The sequence below is a fragment of the Camelus ferus genome, chromosome 35, assembly GCF_009834535.1.
Source record: "Camelus ferus isolate YT-003-E chromosome 35, BCGSAC_Cfer_1.0, whole genome shotgun sequence".
NCBI lineage: Eukaryota > Metazoa > Chordata > Mammalia > Artiodactyla > Camelidae > Camelus > Camelus ferus.
The window spans coordinates 19,434,689-19,453,341 of NC_045730.1; the positions used below are offsets into that span (position 1 = coordinate 19,434,689).

Below are 18,653 nucleotides of genomic sequence, written 5' to 3' on the forward strand. Positions count from 1 at the left end.
CACATCTATAGGATTTTAAATTAATGTCACAATAAACAACACAGAAATAAAGAGCTCACAGAGTAGGAGAAACAAATCTTTCGGTTTAGATGTATTTTTAATATGACAAAGAGAAAAGTGAGCATCTACAAAAAAAAAAATTATAGTCAGAACCTATCTAACCAAAACTGTTACCTGGGATTTTTCCACATTTTCACTTTAGCAGAATTAGACAGATGACACTTGATAGCACAATTTTTTTTTCCTCCAAAGGTAACACTGACTATGCCTCGGAGAAACTACAAACAAACAAATACACTAATACAAAGACAAGTAAAAGTCATAATGATGACAACTACGGAAGTCTGACTCCTTAAAGATTCAACAATCCTTCACATGCTACTTCTGCTATCGCTGGAGACTGGACTAAAAGGCACAGAACTGTGAGTTCCTCAGGGGCAGAGACCAGACTAGACTTGGCATCAGCTCCAGCACAAGGAAAGCCTTTAATGGGCGGTGAATTCAACACAGACATTGGATACTCAATTAGGCAGAAATGTCTGCCCCCCAGAAAAACTGATTGATGCTTCACTGCATTAAGAAGTACATATTTATTTATTCCCTAAGATTTATATCAACTATCTCCTTGCCTGAACTTGCTTCAAATTTTAGTTCGACAAGCTAAACAGAGAAGAGAATGGCGCTGATTCATCTTCCAGGGAAGTACTGAGAACAGCGCCAGCGCTAACTGAGGGGACGCTCCCACTGCGGACCGAGCCCAGGGAAGACCCCAGGGAAGACAGATACAGAGGGGCAGCGCGCCCCTCGCACCTTCGGCAAGCTTTGCATTTTCTAACTTCAGCTTTGCATTTTCTAACTATTTTAAATGGTCTGAATACAGGAAATCCTTCCTTCCTCTTTTCCATCCTTACTGGAGACACAAGTCTTTCACTTCTTGTCATTTCTATTTCTGCAGAATCAAGGTTTTCAGATCTTGAAACTGACTGTTTTCACACTGTGCCCTCCTTGTGGGGATGTGACTTTATAATAATTTTTATATAAGTATGAACTATTTCTAAAGCAAGAAATTTTCAACATTTTAATATTACTATAGTTCTTAAAATTGCGTATGTTTACAACAAAAAGATTCAATTTAATTCACTGTATTGTTTAAAGACCACTGACAATATGCTTACCAAACTAAATGGTAATAGATTTTAACAAAGAATTCATCTCTCTAACTGAAAAAGAGTTTAGACAAAATGCATTTAGCCAAATTTTAAAACATATTATCAAAAAATTTTATCATCATCAAACCCTAAACCACTAACATCCATCCTGTACCTAGACATAAAGGCATCGGATTCTAAGGAGAAAAATTTTGCAAGGCCTCAAACACCACTTTCTCTTAGCCAAATGCAGATTATTTCACCAAATTCTCAAATTGTTTTTATCTCAGAGCCCCTTTACACACTTAAAAATTACTTGGAATACCAAAGAACTTTTGCTCATGTACGTGATATATACTGATATTTAGTATTAGAAATTAAAACTAGGAAATTTTTACATTGTTTGCTAAATTCATTTAAAAATAATAAATCTTACATAGCAACATAAATATATATTTAGAAAAAAAATGATAGTCTCTCAAAAAACATTAGTGAGGAAAATGGCACTGTATTATATTTACAAATCTCTTCATTATCTGGATTCTCATAACTGCTTCTACATTAAATCTGTTGCAATATGTTGTTTTGGTTGAAATACATAACGAAAAAATGACCTTATTCAGATATATAGATGAGTAAGGCTTTCTATTTTATTTGTATTTTATTTTAGTAGGCTTTTCAGATAATTGTGGACATTCTCTGACATTCCTCCAAAACTCAACGAGTAGTAGTTTCTTCAAGATTAGTTACAATGTGGAATCTAAAGTCACATTAATTAACTATTTTGCACTTTGTCACATTAAAATCCATTGGTCTATCTTGCCTTTGAATGACTCTTGTATACACCATGCATTGCTCATTTGAAAAACATTAATTCACTGAGTATGCTTATTTTCCACATGCTGAAACATTTCATTTTACAGTATCAAAACAAACACAAAATCTTTAATATCACCACTGCTTTCATCAAGAAAAATCTTGAGACTGAAGCTATAAGCTATCATGGCAGATACAAGTCTTCAAGATTCTAATCTTCACTTGAAAGCTTGAATTTTATCATTTGCAACAAAAAACAATTATTTTTTTTAAAGTGATGGGCTTACTTTGTTCATTTCTGAGAAAATGTCTAACAAATGCCCTACTGTGAATAACCAGTCTGTCCGTCATTCTTTCAAGCAGAATTGGTGCTCCAATTTTTAAAAAGTGACTGGTTAAACTTACACCTCAATCAAACAAGGTCAAAATTCTGATATAATTATTTTTAAGTATCTTAAGGTACATATACTGCCTTGACTTCATCACACACTGAGAACATGCAATTGCTTCTTCAATGTAAAAAGAAAGTTACCCAGGGGAAGGGTATAGCTCAAGTGGTAGAGCGCATGCTCAGCACCCAAGAGGTCAGGGGTTCAAACCCCAGTACCTCCACCAAGCGGAAATCAATTCCTCCCCCTAATAAAACAAACAACACAAGAAAGTTATCCCTGCCCACCTTACAAAGCAGCTGTAAAGCAACCACATGTGGAAGCACCTATCCCAGGGCTTGACACAGTACAGATGCTCAACAGGCAGTGGTGGGTTCCTTCCACCATCCTCTCACTGTAATATTGGTTATTCTCATGAATCCTCTCTAGTTTTTATTTTTCTGTTTCTCATTTAAAACCAAGTAGTCACCTGCCTACTTTCCAACTACTTACAAGTTACTGAATTCCACTCTGTAAGACAGAAAAACAGACAAGTAGTATTCAACCACAGGTTTCAAAAAGAGGGCTTCAGAAGTCAAGCATCCTGTAGGAAGGCTGCAAGAAATAAATTTCTCTGGCTGAGAAGCCTATTCCTGCTCCTCTTCCTTTGATGTACCAAGTTACATTCATGATTTTCCAGAAATTTGAGCTCAAGTGTAACCACAACACACTTCAAAATAACTGTTGTGATAAAACTGTTTGAGTCGTCATTCTGAGTTTAAACCATTTGTCTGGCATTTACTGAAGCAATTGCTAAAGATATTCTATGCATACAGATGAGATTTTTCTCAAGAAAAATGCAAAAATGTCTCCACATCTGTTGTTTTTGTTGATATGTCACCTAGATTAGCAAATTCTTTCCTACAAAGAAAACAGGGTGAAAACACAGAACATTTTAAATATACACATTTTTTAATGACTCTATTAAAATTATGTCATCTTTCAACCATCTTTTTCTGTTACTCTACTACAATCAGACTAAAATTATACGTGTGTACAACATACATACATATATATATATCGAAAGAGACAGAAAAATGCCCAATATCGCAAGTCAACTGACACTGTGACTTTAATCTTTAAACATAATGTCTAAGAGCTTAAAATCACGGACTGGAAAACTCAGGCATTAAAGTCTATCAGAATTGGTCTACAGACATGAAGAATTTTATATCCAATTGACTTTACACAGTATCCAAGAACTCTACAACACGAGGCACACATCCATTCCATATTCCAAAGGACAGGTACAGCCCAATGCACAGCAGATACTCGTGCCACATCAGCACCAGTTCTGACTGCCTCCCATGCCCCTTTCCAGGTGCCAGCACCACTACTGTGCCTTTCTCTGGTTACCATCCTCTAAATGATGCGATTCTGATGGGATTGCCAATCACGCTCCCCTGCACACCTCACACCTTCTTTATGAAGGGACTGGCAGTAAGCGCAGTTCTGACGAAGCAGAGTGCTCAATCTACCTGCTGGAGACGAGCAGCAGACTTCATTCAGCTAGGATGAGCTGTCCCTGCAAAGGCTTTTACATGGGAACTTCCTGGCCTTTCTTTTGGCTCTAATTGTGATGATAAAAGCCTGGAGCAGTCAGTAGCTATAACCTGTGTTCTGGGTTCTCCAGGGAAACAGATATAAGATGTATAAATAAAGAGATTTATTTCAAGGAACTGACTCATGCAATTGTGAAGGCTTGGCCAGTCCAAAATCTGCAGGGCAGACTAGCTGGCTGGAGACCAAGAGAAAAACAGCAGTCTGCTGGCAGAATTCCTTCTTACTGAGGGGAGATTCTAGTCTCTGTCCCAGCAAGGCCTTCCACTGATCGGACGAGGCCCACCACATAAGGGAGGGTAATCTGCTTTATTCAATTTACATGTTAATCTCATCCAAAAAACACCCTCACAGAAGCATGCAGAATAATGTCTGGCCAAATATCTGGGCACCATGGTCAAACCAAGTTGACACATAAAACTAACCATCAAAAGTTCACATCAACTGTAGACGTATCATATAAAGTTTTTTTTTCCTAATCAGTATTGCCTTTACTATACAGATTATTCACTACATTATTTGTTGTCAAAAGTTTGCTGGAAGAAATAGACAGGATACAATCCTTGGCTTTAAAGACTGCAATCTGAAGAGAGTAGGAAATGCCAAAGGAAATTTTGTTTTGCTATTCCTATTTTATAACACGCAGAACTCCTTTCTACTTGAAGTCTAATCTTCAGAACTTCCTACACTGAATTAGCATCAGTCTGGGAACTCCATCCCGGCCAGCCCTCCCCGTCTTTCAGGGCAGTTGGTGTCAAGGACTGACCTGGCACAGAGTGGGTGTGATTTGTGACCACCCAGAGACTCTGTCTCAGAAGAAAAGGGTATGTCAGACAGCTATTATCTGTCTGCCTGGCACCTCTCCCTTATTCTGGGAGCAGCATATCTTTTGAGGAACTGTTTCTCCTCAGATTCCAACCATAAAGTTTGGGTATGGTCCAACCATGGCCCTGGCCATAAATACAAGCATATCTGAAGCCAAGGCAATTCCTTCTCCAAGATTTTCTGCATTAGAACTAGGGAAGAAAAAGAGATACACTAATAGAAAAACTAAGGATGTGACCCTAGCACTTGTCAGCAACTTGTCCACAGCCAGGTGGAAGAATTCTGTCTAGAAGAATGACAGAATCCAGGAGAGAGAATCAGACATGACAGACAGAGAGGATAAAAGGAATCCAGACAGGAAGAAGACCCTAGTTCCAATCACCCCAATGCCCAGGTGAATAAACCCTTCCTGCAGTTTGGTTACACGAGCCAATGAATTCCCTTTGGCCTAAACTAGTCACAGTTGGGTTCCTACCATTTACAACTAAGTTCTGACTAATACATAGGAATCAAAGCAGCAAAGGTAAATAAAGCCAAATTCATCTAGGAGTAATGAGGGAGAAGGGCAGGTGAATTTAGAAGAAAGGTAAAAAAGAGACTAACTTGCCTTAGAAAAGGAAAAGGTGAGAAAAGGGTCAGGAAAAGAGGTGAAAGGGAAGGAGCCTTCCGCAGTCTGTGGCCCAAGGGCACCGTCCGCACGAATACACATGCAGGCACTTTTTGGAAAGACGGTTTACGGCTTTCACTAGATCCTCAGACAGGTAACAACCAGACAAAGAGGAAAGGGCCTGATAAACAGATCGATGCTAAAGTAAAGCAGGCCCTATGTTCCAGAAGGAAGCTAGGGATAGGTAATGAAGCATTTCCTTTCTATTATCAGCAGTTTCTGAGAAAAGACCCCTGGCAGTTAGAACCAGGAGTTCTTTTCCTGGGAGAAGGCATGGTCAAAGGAAGTAAGAGCTGTCATCCGAGAAATCTCAGTTAATTTTGCCTTCACGTTTGACCCAAATGTAACTCCAAGCTTACCTAGCTCCTCTCCCAAATTTCCATCTAATTAGACATTTATGCCTAAATTTCCTTAAAGAAGATTTATCAGTTTTCACTTTATAATTACTTTGCCCAAAACTTTCACTTTAAGAATCTGGGCTTGAAGGACACCTTGAAATGAGAGCAAAATCTGGTCACTCTAGTCTCCAGGACTGGCCATACCTACGTCAGCAAGACGGGAGAGAGCTGAGACCATGTGAGGGGGCTCTCTGGCGCCAGGTACACACAGCAATTTCACACAGAGGATTTCATTTAACTATAACAACAATTCTTAGTTCTATTTTTAGAGGTGAGAAAATCATGGCTCAGAGATTAAGGGACTGGCCCATGTACCTACAACTAAGCAGCAGCAGATTTCAAATCTCAAAGACACACTGGTCCTGACTCAAGTTCAGACACCGCACTGCCCTAAGCGGAAAAAAAAGAAAAAAAAGAGAGAGAGAGAGAAACTGCTACTGCTTCCTAAGTAAGATGCCAAACTTGACCCACATTTTACTGAAGAAAATATTATGTTACAAATACTGAGGATTAGTTTTACAGAGAAATTCACCAAAACACATTCAAGCCATTATACAGCAGAAATCATCAGCCCCCAAATCTCCCAAGAGTCCTAATTTTGGAACTGCTCTAGCAATAAAGGAACCAAATAGGAAGTTTGTGGTGAATCTGAGCAGGTGACAAAGCAGAGCTTCAGAGAATTTAAGGAAGCTCAGTAATGGCCCCACTGGTTCCAGCAGCACGGCGGGGTGGGGTGGGGCGTGGGGGCTACTTAACAAAAAGATCCATCAACAGCGAGCATGGATTTGGATGAGAGGGGACGTTGTTAGCTGTTGCTGCACAAAGCTAAATCATATCTGCTTTTAGATTCGGCACCATCTTTGTGGAAACAGACTTGGGAAAATCTCTAACAAATCTCTAACAAACACAAACCTTTTATACCTAATCCTGAATTAACCAGAAAATCCAATTAGCCTGAAAAATTATGTCTCTTGCCATTCTCCTTTGTATAATAAATACTGCTTGTATAATAGATTATTCTTTTAAATATTCAGAATCATACTGTGTGAATTGCACACACAGTATGATTCTTACTTTATAAAACTACAGATAAATATATGCATGTATAATTAAAATCGATACTTAATTTTTTTAAATCTGTATTTTTAAATACAATAAACATCTTGTATTAACAGTCCACATAATTTGGGAACAAAGACTAAAAGGAAATATTTAAATACCTTTCAATCAGAAACAAAGCTTAAAACTACAATTAGAGAATTGATTTTGTGAACCCAGTATAACCCAATATAACACCTCAAAATGTTGATGAATTGTTCCATATAAAAAATTTTCCAGATTAATTTCAGATCAGATGTCAAATGCCAGAAACACATTAGTCCAGCACTGTCAATGAAGAAATTCTTTCTATAAACACATCTGCCAACATAGAAGGCTAATAGAAAACATAATTTAAACATTTCTAGATTTATAGTCATCATAAATATTCACACTGTATTTAATAAAATGACTCTGAGCCTTACAGAACTTTGGCCTTCTTCTCAAAGCCATCTCTTCTCCTCGCACCTTGTCAGCCTCAGAGACAAAGGTCTACCATTTCAACTCCCGGGTTTTAGACCATACTTTCTAACAATGGGAAACTTGATACCCAAGGCTGGTAAGACACATATATTAAAGGAATATTCATGAGATCATTAGAGAAAAACAGGGTTATCAGGAGCAAAGTGTACAGTTTTGAAGGCTGTTCTAAGGTTTGGAGCTCCAAACCAACACTGATTTTCAAAGTTTCATCTTCAAATCAACTATTAGTATGACCTTTGAAAAGACCTAAAAATTTGCCCTGAGGAAGATACTGCATATGATGTGTCCATTTTACTGGGGAAGGTGGGGGGGTGCAAATTGAATTTTATGGTTTTTGACTCAAATTTTGGAATCTCTCTATTGCATTACAACTTTTTACCCCCAACTCCATCTCTCTGGTAACTTTATTCATAAAGCCTATGCTGTGTCAAGGTCACAGCACTTCCAGATGACTGTATTTAAACAGAAACACATATCTTTGATGGGACATTAATCTAGGTTTCCCCTTCCCTCCCATGTATCTGTGGCTAAACACTGGTGGTCGTTACAGAAGCACTGGGCATACCTACGATGTACCAGGGTCCTATATACTAGGCATCTGACACACAGAAATAAACAAGATATGGTTAACAACTTGGCCTGGAGAGCGCAGACTGACAAGTGAGAAGAAAGAAAACCATCATGAATGTGATGAGGACAACAAAGGAACAGCACAGGGCGCAATGGAAGCTTCTGATGAGAGGACACCCCCCACCCCTAGAAGTAGAGCTGACGAGACCGTTAAGAGGTCAAGACAATGAATACCTAAAAACTACCATTAAAAACTTACCAATCACATCCAACTCTGGGAAAAGGGAGTAAACGTACTTTATCTTATTCCTCACACTAGGTATAAACAAAAACACTGGACATAATACATGAAATAAACAGAAGACAGCTCTGAAAGGCAGAGAGAAGGGAAACCAACTGTGACCTCAGGACCCAATGAGCAACATGCTGGTGAGTTTCTGTGTTTGCTTTTTGTTTGTTTTGATTTTTTTTTTTTTTTTTTAGTATTTGTTTTGTTTTGTTTTTCTGCCCTGGGTTTACTTTTGGCTTCATACATCCCAGATTTAAAGAAGGAAGTCAGCAACCCAGAAACACCAACAGGCACAGACCAAAAAACCCCAACAAATCCCTGCCCGAAAGCCAGCAGAAGGGCCAGAAAAGGAGAAGACTAGCAAGACTGAAACGGTCAGACATTACCGCTCTACTGCAGCCAAACACCACAGAACACACCCACAGCCCCACCCGCAGGCCACCAGCAGGGGCCAGCAGGGCTGCAACACAGCACCCAACCCCTGCCAGGGTGGAATCAGAGGAAGCAGGGGAAGGAAGCAGGGTGACCACTGCGGTCGGGAACAAGAGCCCACACACACAGAAGAGGCTGAGTGGAGTCAGACTCACCACTGCTAGGGCAATGGGTCATCCTCTGACCCCGGACATCAGTGCAGGCTGTCAGGGCCAAGCAGAGAGGCACTTCGACCCCTCCCAGCCAGGAAGTAGCAGGGAGACTGACTGCGGAGCCAGACACTAATGAGGAAATTCTTCAGACACAGATCCTTGAGGAATTTAAAGCCTCTGGTACCTACAACTACAGCAGACACTAAACACAGTCCAATTTCTAGCCAGATTAACGGAACACTGCACATGAGAGGCCTGTTTACTTCCATCCCTACCAACCAATAAAACTTGTCTAACTCTCACCAGAAATTACAAGGCATGGCTAAAGGGAAGAAGGAATCACGTAAAGAGATAACGTGAGCATCTGAGTCAAACTCAGACACGGCACAGATATTGGCATTATCAGACAGGGAATTTAAATAACTTCTAGTGGTATCTTAAGGACTATAAGGGGAAAAGACAACACACAACAACAAATGAGCAATGCCAGCAGAGAGATGGCAAAATCTAACAAGAGAATCAAAAAGAAATGCCACCAGTTAAAACACTGTTTAACAGAAAGAGAAAATGCCTTTGATGTAATGATCAGCAGACTGGACATGGCTGGAAAAAGAATCAATGAGCTTAAAGATGTCAACATAAATTTCCCAGTCTCAAAGCAGGACAAATACCAGAGATCCACGAATACCAAAATGTAAACAACAATACAACAATGAAAAAAACATACACATATAGCATACGTCCCACCAGAAACCATGTAAACAAAAAGAGAGTGGGTAAAATATTTAAAGTGTTGAAAGAAAAAAAAACCACCAACAAGAACTCTACACAGCTAAAGAAATTACACATCAACATGAAGCAGAAATAAGTACTTTCTTGAACAAACAAAACAGGGAATTCAGCACCACCAGACCGGCTCTGCAGGAAATGCTAATACTGTTACCACGGCATCACTCCCCACATCAATCCACAGACTTAAGACAATCCCTATTAGAATCCCAGCTGGTTTCTTTGCAGAAATTGATGAGCTGATTAAAAACTTCACATGGAACTGCAAAGGAGCCAGAATAGACCAAACACTCTTGAAAAAGTACAATGAAGCAGGAGTAACACATTCCGATTTCAAAACTTACTACAATGTAACAGTAACCAAGTGCAGGCTGAAGGACAGAGGGACAGACCAATGGAACAGACTGAGGATCCAGAAATAAACTCACATGTCTATGGTCAACTGATCTTCAACACTACTTAGGTGTACATCTAGCAAAACTGTACAGGACTTAACACTAAAAACTACAAAATGCTGTTGAAAAAAATTAAAAAAGATCTAAACAAATGGGGAAATGTACAATATACGTGGACTGGAAGACTCAACATAGTAAGATGTCCATTTCCTCTGAAATGACACACAGGTTAATGCAATTCCTACCAAAATTCCAGTAAAATGTTTCACAGATACGATTTAAATCATGAGGCAATTTAAAACTTCAATTCCTCTAAAATGTATAAGAAGAAGGAAAGGAACTAGAGGAGCTGTGTTAGTTCCCTGTGGCTGCGGTAACAACTTAGTGCCAACAGAGGCTTAAAGCAACAAACCCTTATACCCTCACAGCTCTGGAAGCCAGAGGTCCAGACACAGCACCCCAGGACTGAAATCAAGGTGCTGGCAGGGCTGCACTCCCTCCAGCGGCTCGAGAGAGTCCTCTGCCTGCAGCCGCATCCTTCCTGACATCAGTGCCACCACCCTCACATCTCCCTTCACTCCAGCTTCACGTGGCTGCCTTCTCTGTGTGCGGTGCCCCTCTGCCTCTCTGCCGACTAAAGAGCTCTCCAAACTCAACAGTACAAAAGCAAAGTGACCAATCAGAGAATGGGCCGAAGTCGTCAAGAGACATTTCAATGAAAAGGATCTACTGATGGCAAATGAGCACGTGAAAGATGTTCAACATCACTAGCTATCAGGGAAATGCAAATTAAAATCAGGAGATACTATTACACACCTATCAGAATGGCTAAAATAAAAACAGTGACGATACCAGATGCTGGTGAGCACGCAGAGACCCTGGATCACAAGCGCTGCTGGTATAAATGTAAATGAACAGCTAGTCTGGAAAAACGGGTTGGCAGTTTCTTGAAAAATTAAACATGCAACTACCATATCATATAATTAGCAATTATACTCGTGGGCATTTAGGCCAGAGAAATAAAAAGGTGTGTTCACACAAAATCCTGGGCAGAAATGTTTAAATGCAACAGCCCCTGGAAACCCAGATGTTCTGCACTAGCACAGCCCATCCAAACCACAGAACACGAGTCAGCGACAAAGGGGGCCTGGATCAGTCTCTGGAGAACTGTGCCGAATGAAAACAGCCAATCCCAAAAGGTTCAAGAGCCTATGAGACCACTTATATGACATTCTTGAAACAACAAAATTATAAAAGTGGAGAACAGATTAGTGGTGGCCGGGGCTAAGGAGGGATGGGGTTGGGGGGGTGGCTACAAACAGGCCACACGAAGGACCCTTGTGTTGACAGAAATGCTCAGCATCTCGATTGTATGATGCCCACGTGCTGACTGGGACACCACAGTAGCTCTGCAAGACGTCAGCACTAGAGGTCACCTGACAGGGGCACGGGGGCTCTCTCTACATGATTTCTTTTGTTGTTGTTTTTTGGGGGTTTTTTGGTCTCCACATGATTTCTTACAACTGCTTATGAAACTACAATTATCTCAAAACGTTTAATTAAAGAAGACTGATCACAGAGTTTGAAACGTGGCAGACGACGCGGACCAGCAACAAACCATCAACACCGCAGAAGAGCCCCTGGTCCTCATCAGGTTCAGCCTGGATGAGCAGATCCATGTGACAATGGGAAGTGACGCAACGCTTTGAGGCAGGCTGCAGGGTATGACCTACATCTAAACATGACGCTGGGAGATGTGGAAGGAACTGTTAACAACTACAGAAACTGATGAAGAAACGTACAAAGAGATACATCAATCAACAAAACGGATTATTTCAATGCTCTTTGTCCGGGGAGATGGTGGTGTGCTAGCTGGCCTGCCGTTAAGAGTTGGCTGAAACAAAGGATTTACCCTGTGAGGAAAATAGGAGACTTTGTATGACTGACTCTTCAGATGCAAAAGACACTCAAAAGAGAAACCTGCATAATTTTGATATTAAGAAATGACCAAGACTTCTTCCACTACTGAAATAAGTTGATTTGCAGACAACTCACAAATCCTTCCGCTCAATGGCATTTTACTGTTTCTATAACCTTTTCAGTAAATGTGATCACCAAGATGCAGAACTCTTTTTTTCAGCGGCTGATTTGCTCCATTGTTTTTTCAGACAATTCTGGGTTTTTTCCGTTAAATTAAATTTTTATTCCTTTTTTTGACTTAAAAAAGAGAAGACTGATGAATGGTAATACGTCAGAAAAATGAAAATCTCCCAGCAGAGACAAGGGGGGAGGGTGTGAGTGCTGACTGGGAAGGGGCTCACAGCTGTACGTAAGCACTAAGCCATACGCTTAAGATTAGTACAATTTACACATATGAATATATGCTATGCCTCAATGAAAAATTATTTTAAATTGACATTTGATTATTAATCTTGCTCACTGTAATAATGGTAACGTATAAAAATATTTTTAATTGTCTGGAAATTTATCCACAATGAAAGGTACCTTGCAGCAGAAGCTGTTTAGGGGAGCGCGGAGGTCCCACTATGACAGGCTAGGGAAGGAGTGGGAAGTGAGCACGTATGTGCAGCTCCTTCCAAAGCCGCCAGTAGGGAGTGGTGAGGCGGCACTCGGAGGGGACAGTGCTGTGGAAGAGCTTTACTAACACAGGAAAACACGAGCAAATTCACATGCTGAAGGAAAACACCTGGTAAATACCGAGTCTAAAGCCATGAGCGCAACACTACACAATCTTTAGCAAAGGTCTGTGGAAAGGAGGGCAAAGCAAACATGAAGAGCCTGTCCCCGTAGGAGAGGCAGCCCCGCACTGCCGGAACCAGGGAGGATGCCTGCTCCATTCCTAGGTCTGATGGTGGAAATGACAGTAGCAGACATGCCAGCAACACGACATCTGAACGGTACTGATGTGCTCTGTGACAGCCAGCCCCCACGGTGGCCCCCACGGCCCCTATCCTGATACCCACACCTGTGCTGGCTCCCCCGACACAGAGAAGGGCTGAACTGCACCATCAGGAAGGTGTGACAGTGTGCCACTGCCAGCTCCCACCCTGTCCTCTCAGGACGGCTCCTTTCGGGGGAAAGCTGCTCACGACATTCAAGTATCTGAAAAGAGGCCAACCACACCACGTGAGCGAGCCACCAAGAGGCAGCCGCCTGGCCCTGGCCAAGCCTTCATAAGATGGCAACATAATGAGAGACCTGAAGCCTTTAAAACCTCTAACCAAGCTGCTTCTTAATGACTGACCCGCAGAAACTGTGATGTAATGGATGTCTGTCTGCTGTGTTAAGCCACCAGAACTGGGAGTCATTTATTCAGCAGCAGCAGGTACCCAGCCAGGTAAGCATATGAGATACACAACAGCCCACTGCATCCTCAGCAACTCTGACCCCCACGTTAGGAGGACGAAACTGAGACACACCAAAGTCAAGTCATTTGCCCCAATTACCTGACAACTGGTGTGATTTGGAGCCAGATTCAAATCTAAAGCCTGCATGATGAACTGCCAGGCAGGACATCCTCCCCAAAGCAGATGCAGACTCCCTCCCGTGGCTTTTACTTCAGCATGAAACAGAAGGGGAGAACTGAAGGACACAGAAAAGGTCTGAAACCAATAATCATGACGAGGTCTGGCGAGAGAAATCTAACAAGATTTCCCAGCAGCCCAGGAGAGGTTAGGAGCCACGAGTGTCCCAGTGTGAACTGAAGATGACCACGACGAAGAGGACACAGGCTGCCGGTGTCCCCACACGGAACACGGAAGGAACTTCAAGTGCGGAACAGCAGTGAGGGCCAGACAGCAAAGGAAACACACGTCTCCCAAGTCCAGTAAGTCCAACAGGGAGCCACCAACAGAAAAATTCCAGACACACTATATGTTCTTCGTCAAAGTATCGCAAAGACTAAAGACTAAGACAAGAGATGACTAACAGACAGTGCTCTTCACCCTAACTGCCTTCATCTCAAGCATCAGAAGTTTTTCTAGAGAACCTTCCCCTTTTCCTATATTCGTTCAAAACGTCTCAAGAAAAACTGAAACTCGCGAAAGGAAAAGAACAAACTAGTTCCATTACAATCCGACCACAAGTAAGGGCAGCTTCACACCTACTGACTCATTTATATTGATGACTCAATCTTACAACATAGCTTTAGGCCAAAAGTTTATCAACTTACAAATTCACCTAAAATGAAACTTTTCTAATACACTCAAGTTTCAATTTCATTAGTGTGCTTTTGTCACTTTACTTGAAAAACTGGCACAAACGAATCCCAAAATAAAGTTAGGTAAGAAGGGGGAAAAAGAATCAAACTACAGATACAAAATTTTATTCAGGCTAATGTTCAATGCAAGACACTTAAAACACAAAAGTGCATGAAAAGAACTAAAGGTTGGTGAGCTCTCTTTATATATATATATAAATATATATATTTAACATGCAAAGTTCATGAAAAAGTTTCAAAGAACAAGAGTTAGTCATTAACATTCCTGTGACATCTTTCCTCATATATCCATTATTACCTGAAGACTTAGTGGAAACAAGTCAAAGTGAGTGCAGCTGGAAAACAAACTTTTTCTAGTAAAAGAAGTATCATCATTGGGTACACTACACAAATCCTTTGTACTTTATGCATAATCAATAGAAAGAAAAAAAAAAAAGAAACTTGTCCACACTTCAAGTGGCTCTAGTCCTGCCAAGGAACAAGACTTAAGAAAACCTGAAAGGGAGCCTCCATCAATCCTACAAGGTTTTTCATATATTCTCTCTCTTTAACTTTGGATAAAACCCATGTATTCTGAAAACATAAGGCAGAACAACCAGTTCTTAAGTCTGACAAATATTTTAATTACAATCTATAATTCAGCTTTTCTGAAGGTGGCCCAAGTGTCTCCTCGTCCACTTTCGATCTTACCCTGATCTGCTCCGTGGAGCTGCTGCTGAGCTCGTCGCCGGACTCGGAGTCCTGGCGTAGCCTTTCTGAGCCTTCTCCGGTCGAGTCCCAGGACTGCTCCTGGGAGAAGCTCGCTTTCTCTGCGTCCAGGAACTCGGGACCGGGAAAGTGACCAAAGAAGCGCGTCCTATTCTGGCCAGAAACTTTCGGAGAATGTGAGTCACTGGTGAACTTCCCGTTATTATGGGTCAGGTCCAGGCTGAGAGTCTGACCTGGGCTGTAACTGGGTCCAAAATTCTGATTGGCATCACGAAGCAGACCTGATCCTTGAACAGATGACGATGGCTTTCCGAAACTTGAGAGCTCAGGCGGCTTGCTCACATTTTCTGCCGCTCTCTGGAGGTGGAGGCTCTGCATGGCTTTCACAGAATTATTTGGCAGCCCCCCTGCCTGTTTCACGGGCGGCATCAGAGCTTTGCGGCCGACCTCCTTCACGTACTGGGCGGGCACGTAGAACGCTTTGGAGTTCTCGTCTGGCTTGACCTGCCACCAGTCGTCATTGGTCTTCTTCACCAAGAGGTACCGCTCCCCTTGCTTTATGACAATCTTTCTGTCCTTGGCCTCATATTCGTAGTCATACTCCACCTCAATGTACACCTGTCCTGGGACAATCTTCCCTCCTCTGTCAGCCATTTTCACCAGTAACATTCACCTCTCAAAAAGGACGCTTTGCCACATTATGGCTCCGTGGTTTCTGGGATTAATACAGCTATTTTTATTTAAATGCAGGAAGAGAATGGAGGAAAAAAGTTAACAGTTTGGATTTTTAATAGTCATTCACAAGCACCATATAATAAAGAACATTACCTTCAAACCTCAAACCCGGAAAGTAAACATGTGTCTACTACTGTACGTACTGTCCTGCTTTAAACACACTCTCATCCTAACCGTAATCCACATTTTTCAATCATTTATGACCAAAACCAAACCAGTGACTGGAACAGTAAACATGCTGACCAGCCAGACACACAACTATCAAAAATAAGAGAGAAGAACTTCCCTTCTTTTCACGACTACCTCAAACCTCCTTCACATTCTTAGAAAGACTCCCTAATAGTAACTGACACACTCACCAAGGGCCAGGCATGGAGCTAGGTTCACTGTTTGCATTCCTAAAACCGTCTTTGAAGTTAAAGCTGAATTTCAATGACTCTGAATTTCATTCAACGACCTTGTAGTTCTTTACTTTCTAAAATGATCAAGTGCATTAATGAGTTTTTTTAAAGAAGAAAGATATCCAAATATAGGTTTCATGTTCTAATACAAATGGATTAAAAAAGCACTGGTATTTTTAGGCAAAATACACACACAGATACAGCAAAGAAACTGCTGGTTTACTTTTGTTTCCTCTTATATCCACCCCAAGAGGACCACAGTCCTGTTAAGCTGAATCCCACAAATGCCAACAAATAACAGTCTCTTTACTTGTAAATGTTAAAAATGCACACACACATACTGTATGTACACATATTGTACGTAAGACACAAAGTCTACTAGAAATACCCCTAAATTGGCTTGAGAAATTTAGGGGTCAGTTTTTCTTCTATACCAATTTCAAACACTTTAGTACCTCATAAAACACAGCATTCAAGCTTCAAAATGATCCAGCATCTTGATTTTGCTACAATTCAAGTCACACCCCAACCACTGAGGGATGAATTATGTTCCCCAAAAAGGTATGTCTAAGTGCTAACACCAGGACTTGTGAATATGACCTTATTTAGAAACAGGGTCTTAGCAAATAGAATCAATTTGAGAGTAGTTCACCCTTGACTAGAGTGGGCCTGAAATCCAATGACTGGTGTCTTTATAAGGAGAGGGGGATTTGGAGACAAGGAGGGGAGACACACTGGGAAGACCACTGAAGACAGAGGCAGAAACTGGCAGTGAAGCAGCGACAAGCCAAGGAGCTGGAGCCCTGCCAGCAACCAGCAGGCGCCGGAATGGGGCGGGCAAGGCAGGACTGTCCCCTGGAGCCCTGGAGGGAAGCACAGAGGACGTCTGGTGCCAGAACAGTGAGAGAATGAGTTTCTGCAGTTTTAAGTCACTCCGTTTGCAGCACCATGCCACACACTCAACCTAACACTCCAGGAGCCTCAGGCAGACCCAAGGAACTCAGGATGCTGCGACGCACCAGAAATGTGCATGCAGGGTCCCGAATCCACCTACCAGCACCCGGGTACCGCGTGTGATGTTATTCACACTGCACGTGCAGTAAGCCCCACACCCCTCCCGACAGCATCCTCTGGGACAGATAAAGCCCAGGGGATAACTAGTTAGTCATACAATTTCAGCAACTAAAGTTTACTTTCTAGACAAACTACCTGAATAAGTTTAACATAGTAGTGTTGTTTCAAAAAATAATAAAAATTAAAAACTTACCTTAGAAGGAGAACTAACCATCCAGTATCACATTTAAACCTATAAAAAAAAAATGAAGTTCATTAACTTTGACCAAGATAATTTACAGAAGGCTAGGCACCTAGCGTTGCTCATGGTTTCAGAACGGCCACAAGGAGCACAGTGCAGCTTGACGCATCACGCCTGTGCCCAGCACCACCCTCCAAACACGCACAAACACACAGTGCGCTGGGCCCCTGCCCCTCCTGCTTCATTTCTACCTTGCTTCAAAGATCATTTCCGCCCTTATTTTCTGTTCTGACACAAACATCTTTTTAAACTTCTAGGAGAAATATCTTTTGTAAAGTCGTTAAAATGACAGAGCTGTTTCCCAAGTTTATGATACTGAGGAGGTTCAAGAGAATGAAAACAAATGTTAAAAGCTGTTGGGAGTCACTGCGTCATTCCCTGCAGATCATTCACAAGCAAGTACACCTTTGCAGCAATACACCTGGGGGTCATCAGCCTAAGCCAGTGCTCAAACTCAGAACCACCAAGAGCGGGCGACCAGATCAGATTCGGTGAGACACACAATGCCACCTGTTGTGCTCTCGCCAAAAACATGTTTAAGCTTAAGCTAATTATCAAGAAACAAACCCAGAATGTGAGACATTTGGTTAGAAACAGACTTGAACTCTTCAAAAAAAAAAAAAATCAATTTCACACTGAATGAAAAATGGAGGGAGAGTCTTCTAGATTCAAAGGAGACTGACACACGACACCCAAATCCACCTGGTGATCTAACAGGTACCTAAGACTCAACCACATCCAAAATCTACTTCCTCTCTCTACCCCACCCCCGCCCTGCAAAACCTGCCTGGTCTTTCCTGACACAGTAAATAGAAATTCTAATCTTCCAAGTGTGCAGCCTTTATTTTCGTGCATTACCAGGACATTAGTCACCAGGAGTTTTAATCCGTTTACCTACATAAAAGTTTTTCACGACAACTTTTCAAAATTCCACACTGAAATACTTATCCTGGGGTGATGTGGTTTTTTTCCTTTTACTTTCCAGGAAGTAATAAAATCAGAAACATCCCTGAAGAAACTGAAACGGGTGAAGGAATATGCGGAAGGTCACAGGGGCTCAAGCATCCCCTAACTGGTCAAACATTGACCCGCAGGCATGGAAAAAAGGGAAACACAGAGGAGAACGAGTAACCTTCACGGTTTCATGGGGGCAGCAGAGGGGCTGTGGGCTGGAGACCACCACCGCTGGGGGCAGCCTCGCACT

At 41.7% G+C, this 18,653-nt stretch overlaps 1 protein-coding gene and 1 pseudogene across 6 annotated transcripts in view; one reads left to right on the forward strand and one right to left on the reverse strand.

Annotated features, from left to right (window-relative positions):
• The window catches only part of ARHGAP12 (Rho GTPase activating protein 12), a 106,750-nt gene that overhangs the window by 72,155 nt on the left and 15,942 nt on the right, over positions 1-18,653 (reverse strand). For 4 of the 6 annotated variants that reach the window (XM_032473999.1, XM_032473998.1, XM_032473997.1 and 1 more), the window contains exons 2-4: positions 17,402-17,440; positions 16,093-16,208; positions 14,981-15,728 (exon numbers count right to left, since the gene is read on the reverse strand). In XM_032473999.1, the coding sequence (XP_032329890.1) occupies positions 14,981-15,667 (687 nt within the window). In that variant the 5' untranslated portion in view covers positions 15,668-15,728; positions 16,093-16,208; positions 17,402-17,440. The remainder of the gene's footprint in view (positions 1-14,980; positions 15,729-16,092; positions 16,209-17,401; positions 17,441-18,653) is intronic. The other 2 variants (XM_032473995.1, XM_032473996.1) reach the window with 1 other exon arrangement.
• On the forward strand, positions 11,637-12,105 carry LOC102518811 (annotated as a pseudogene).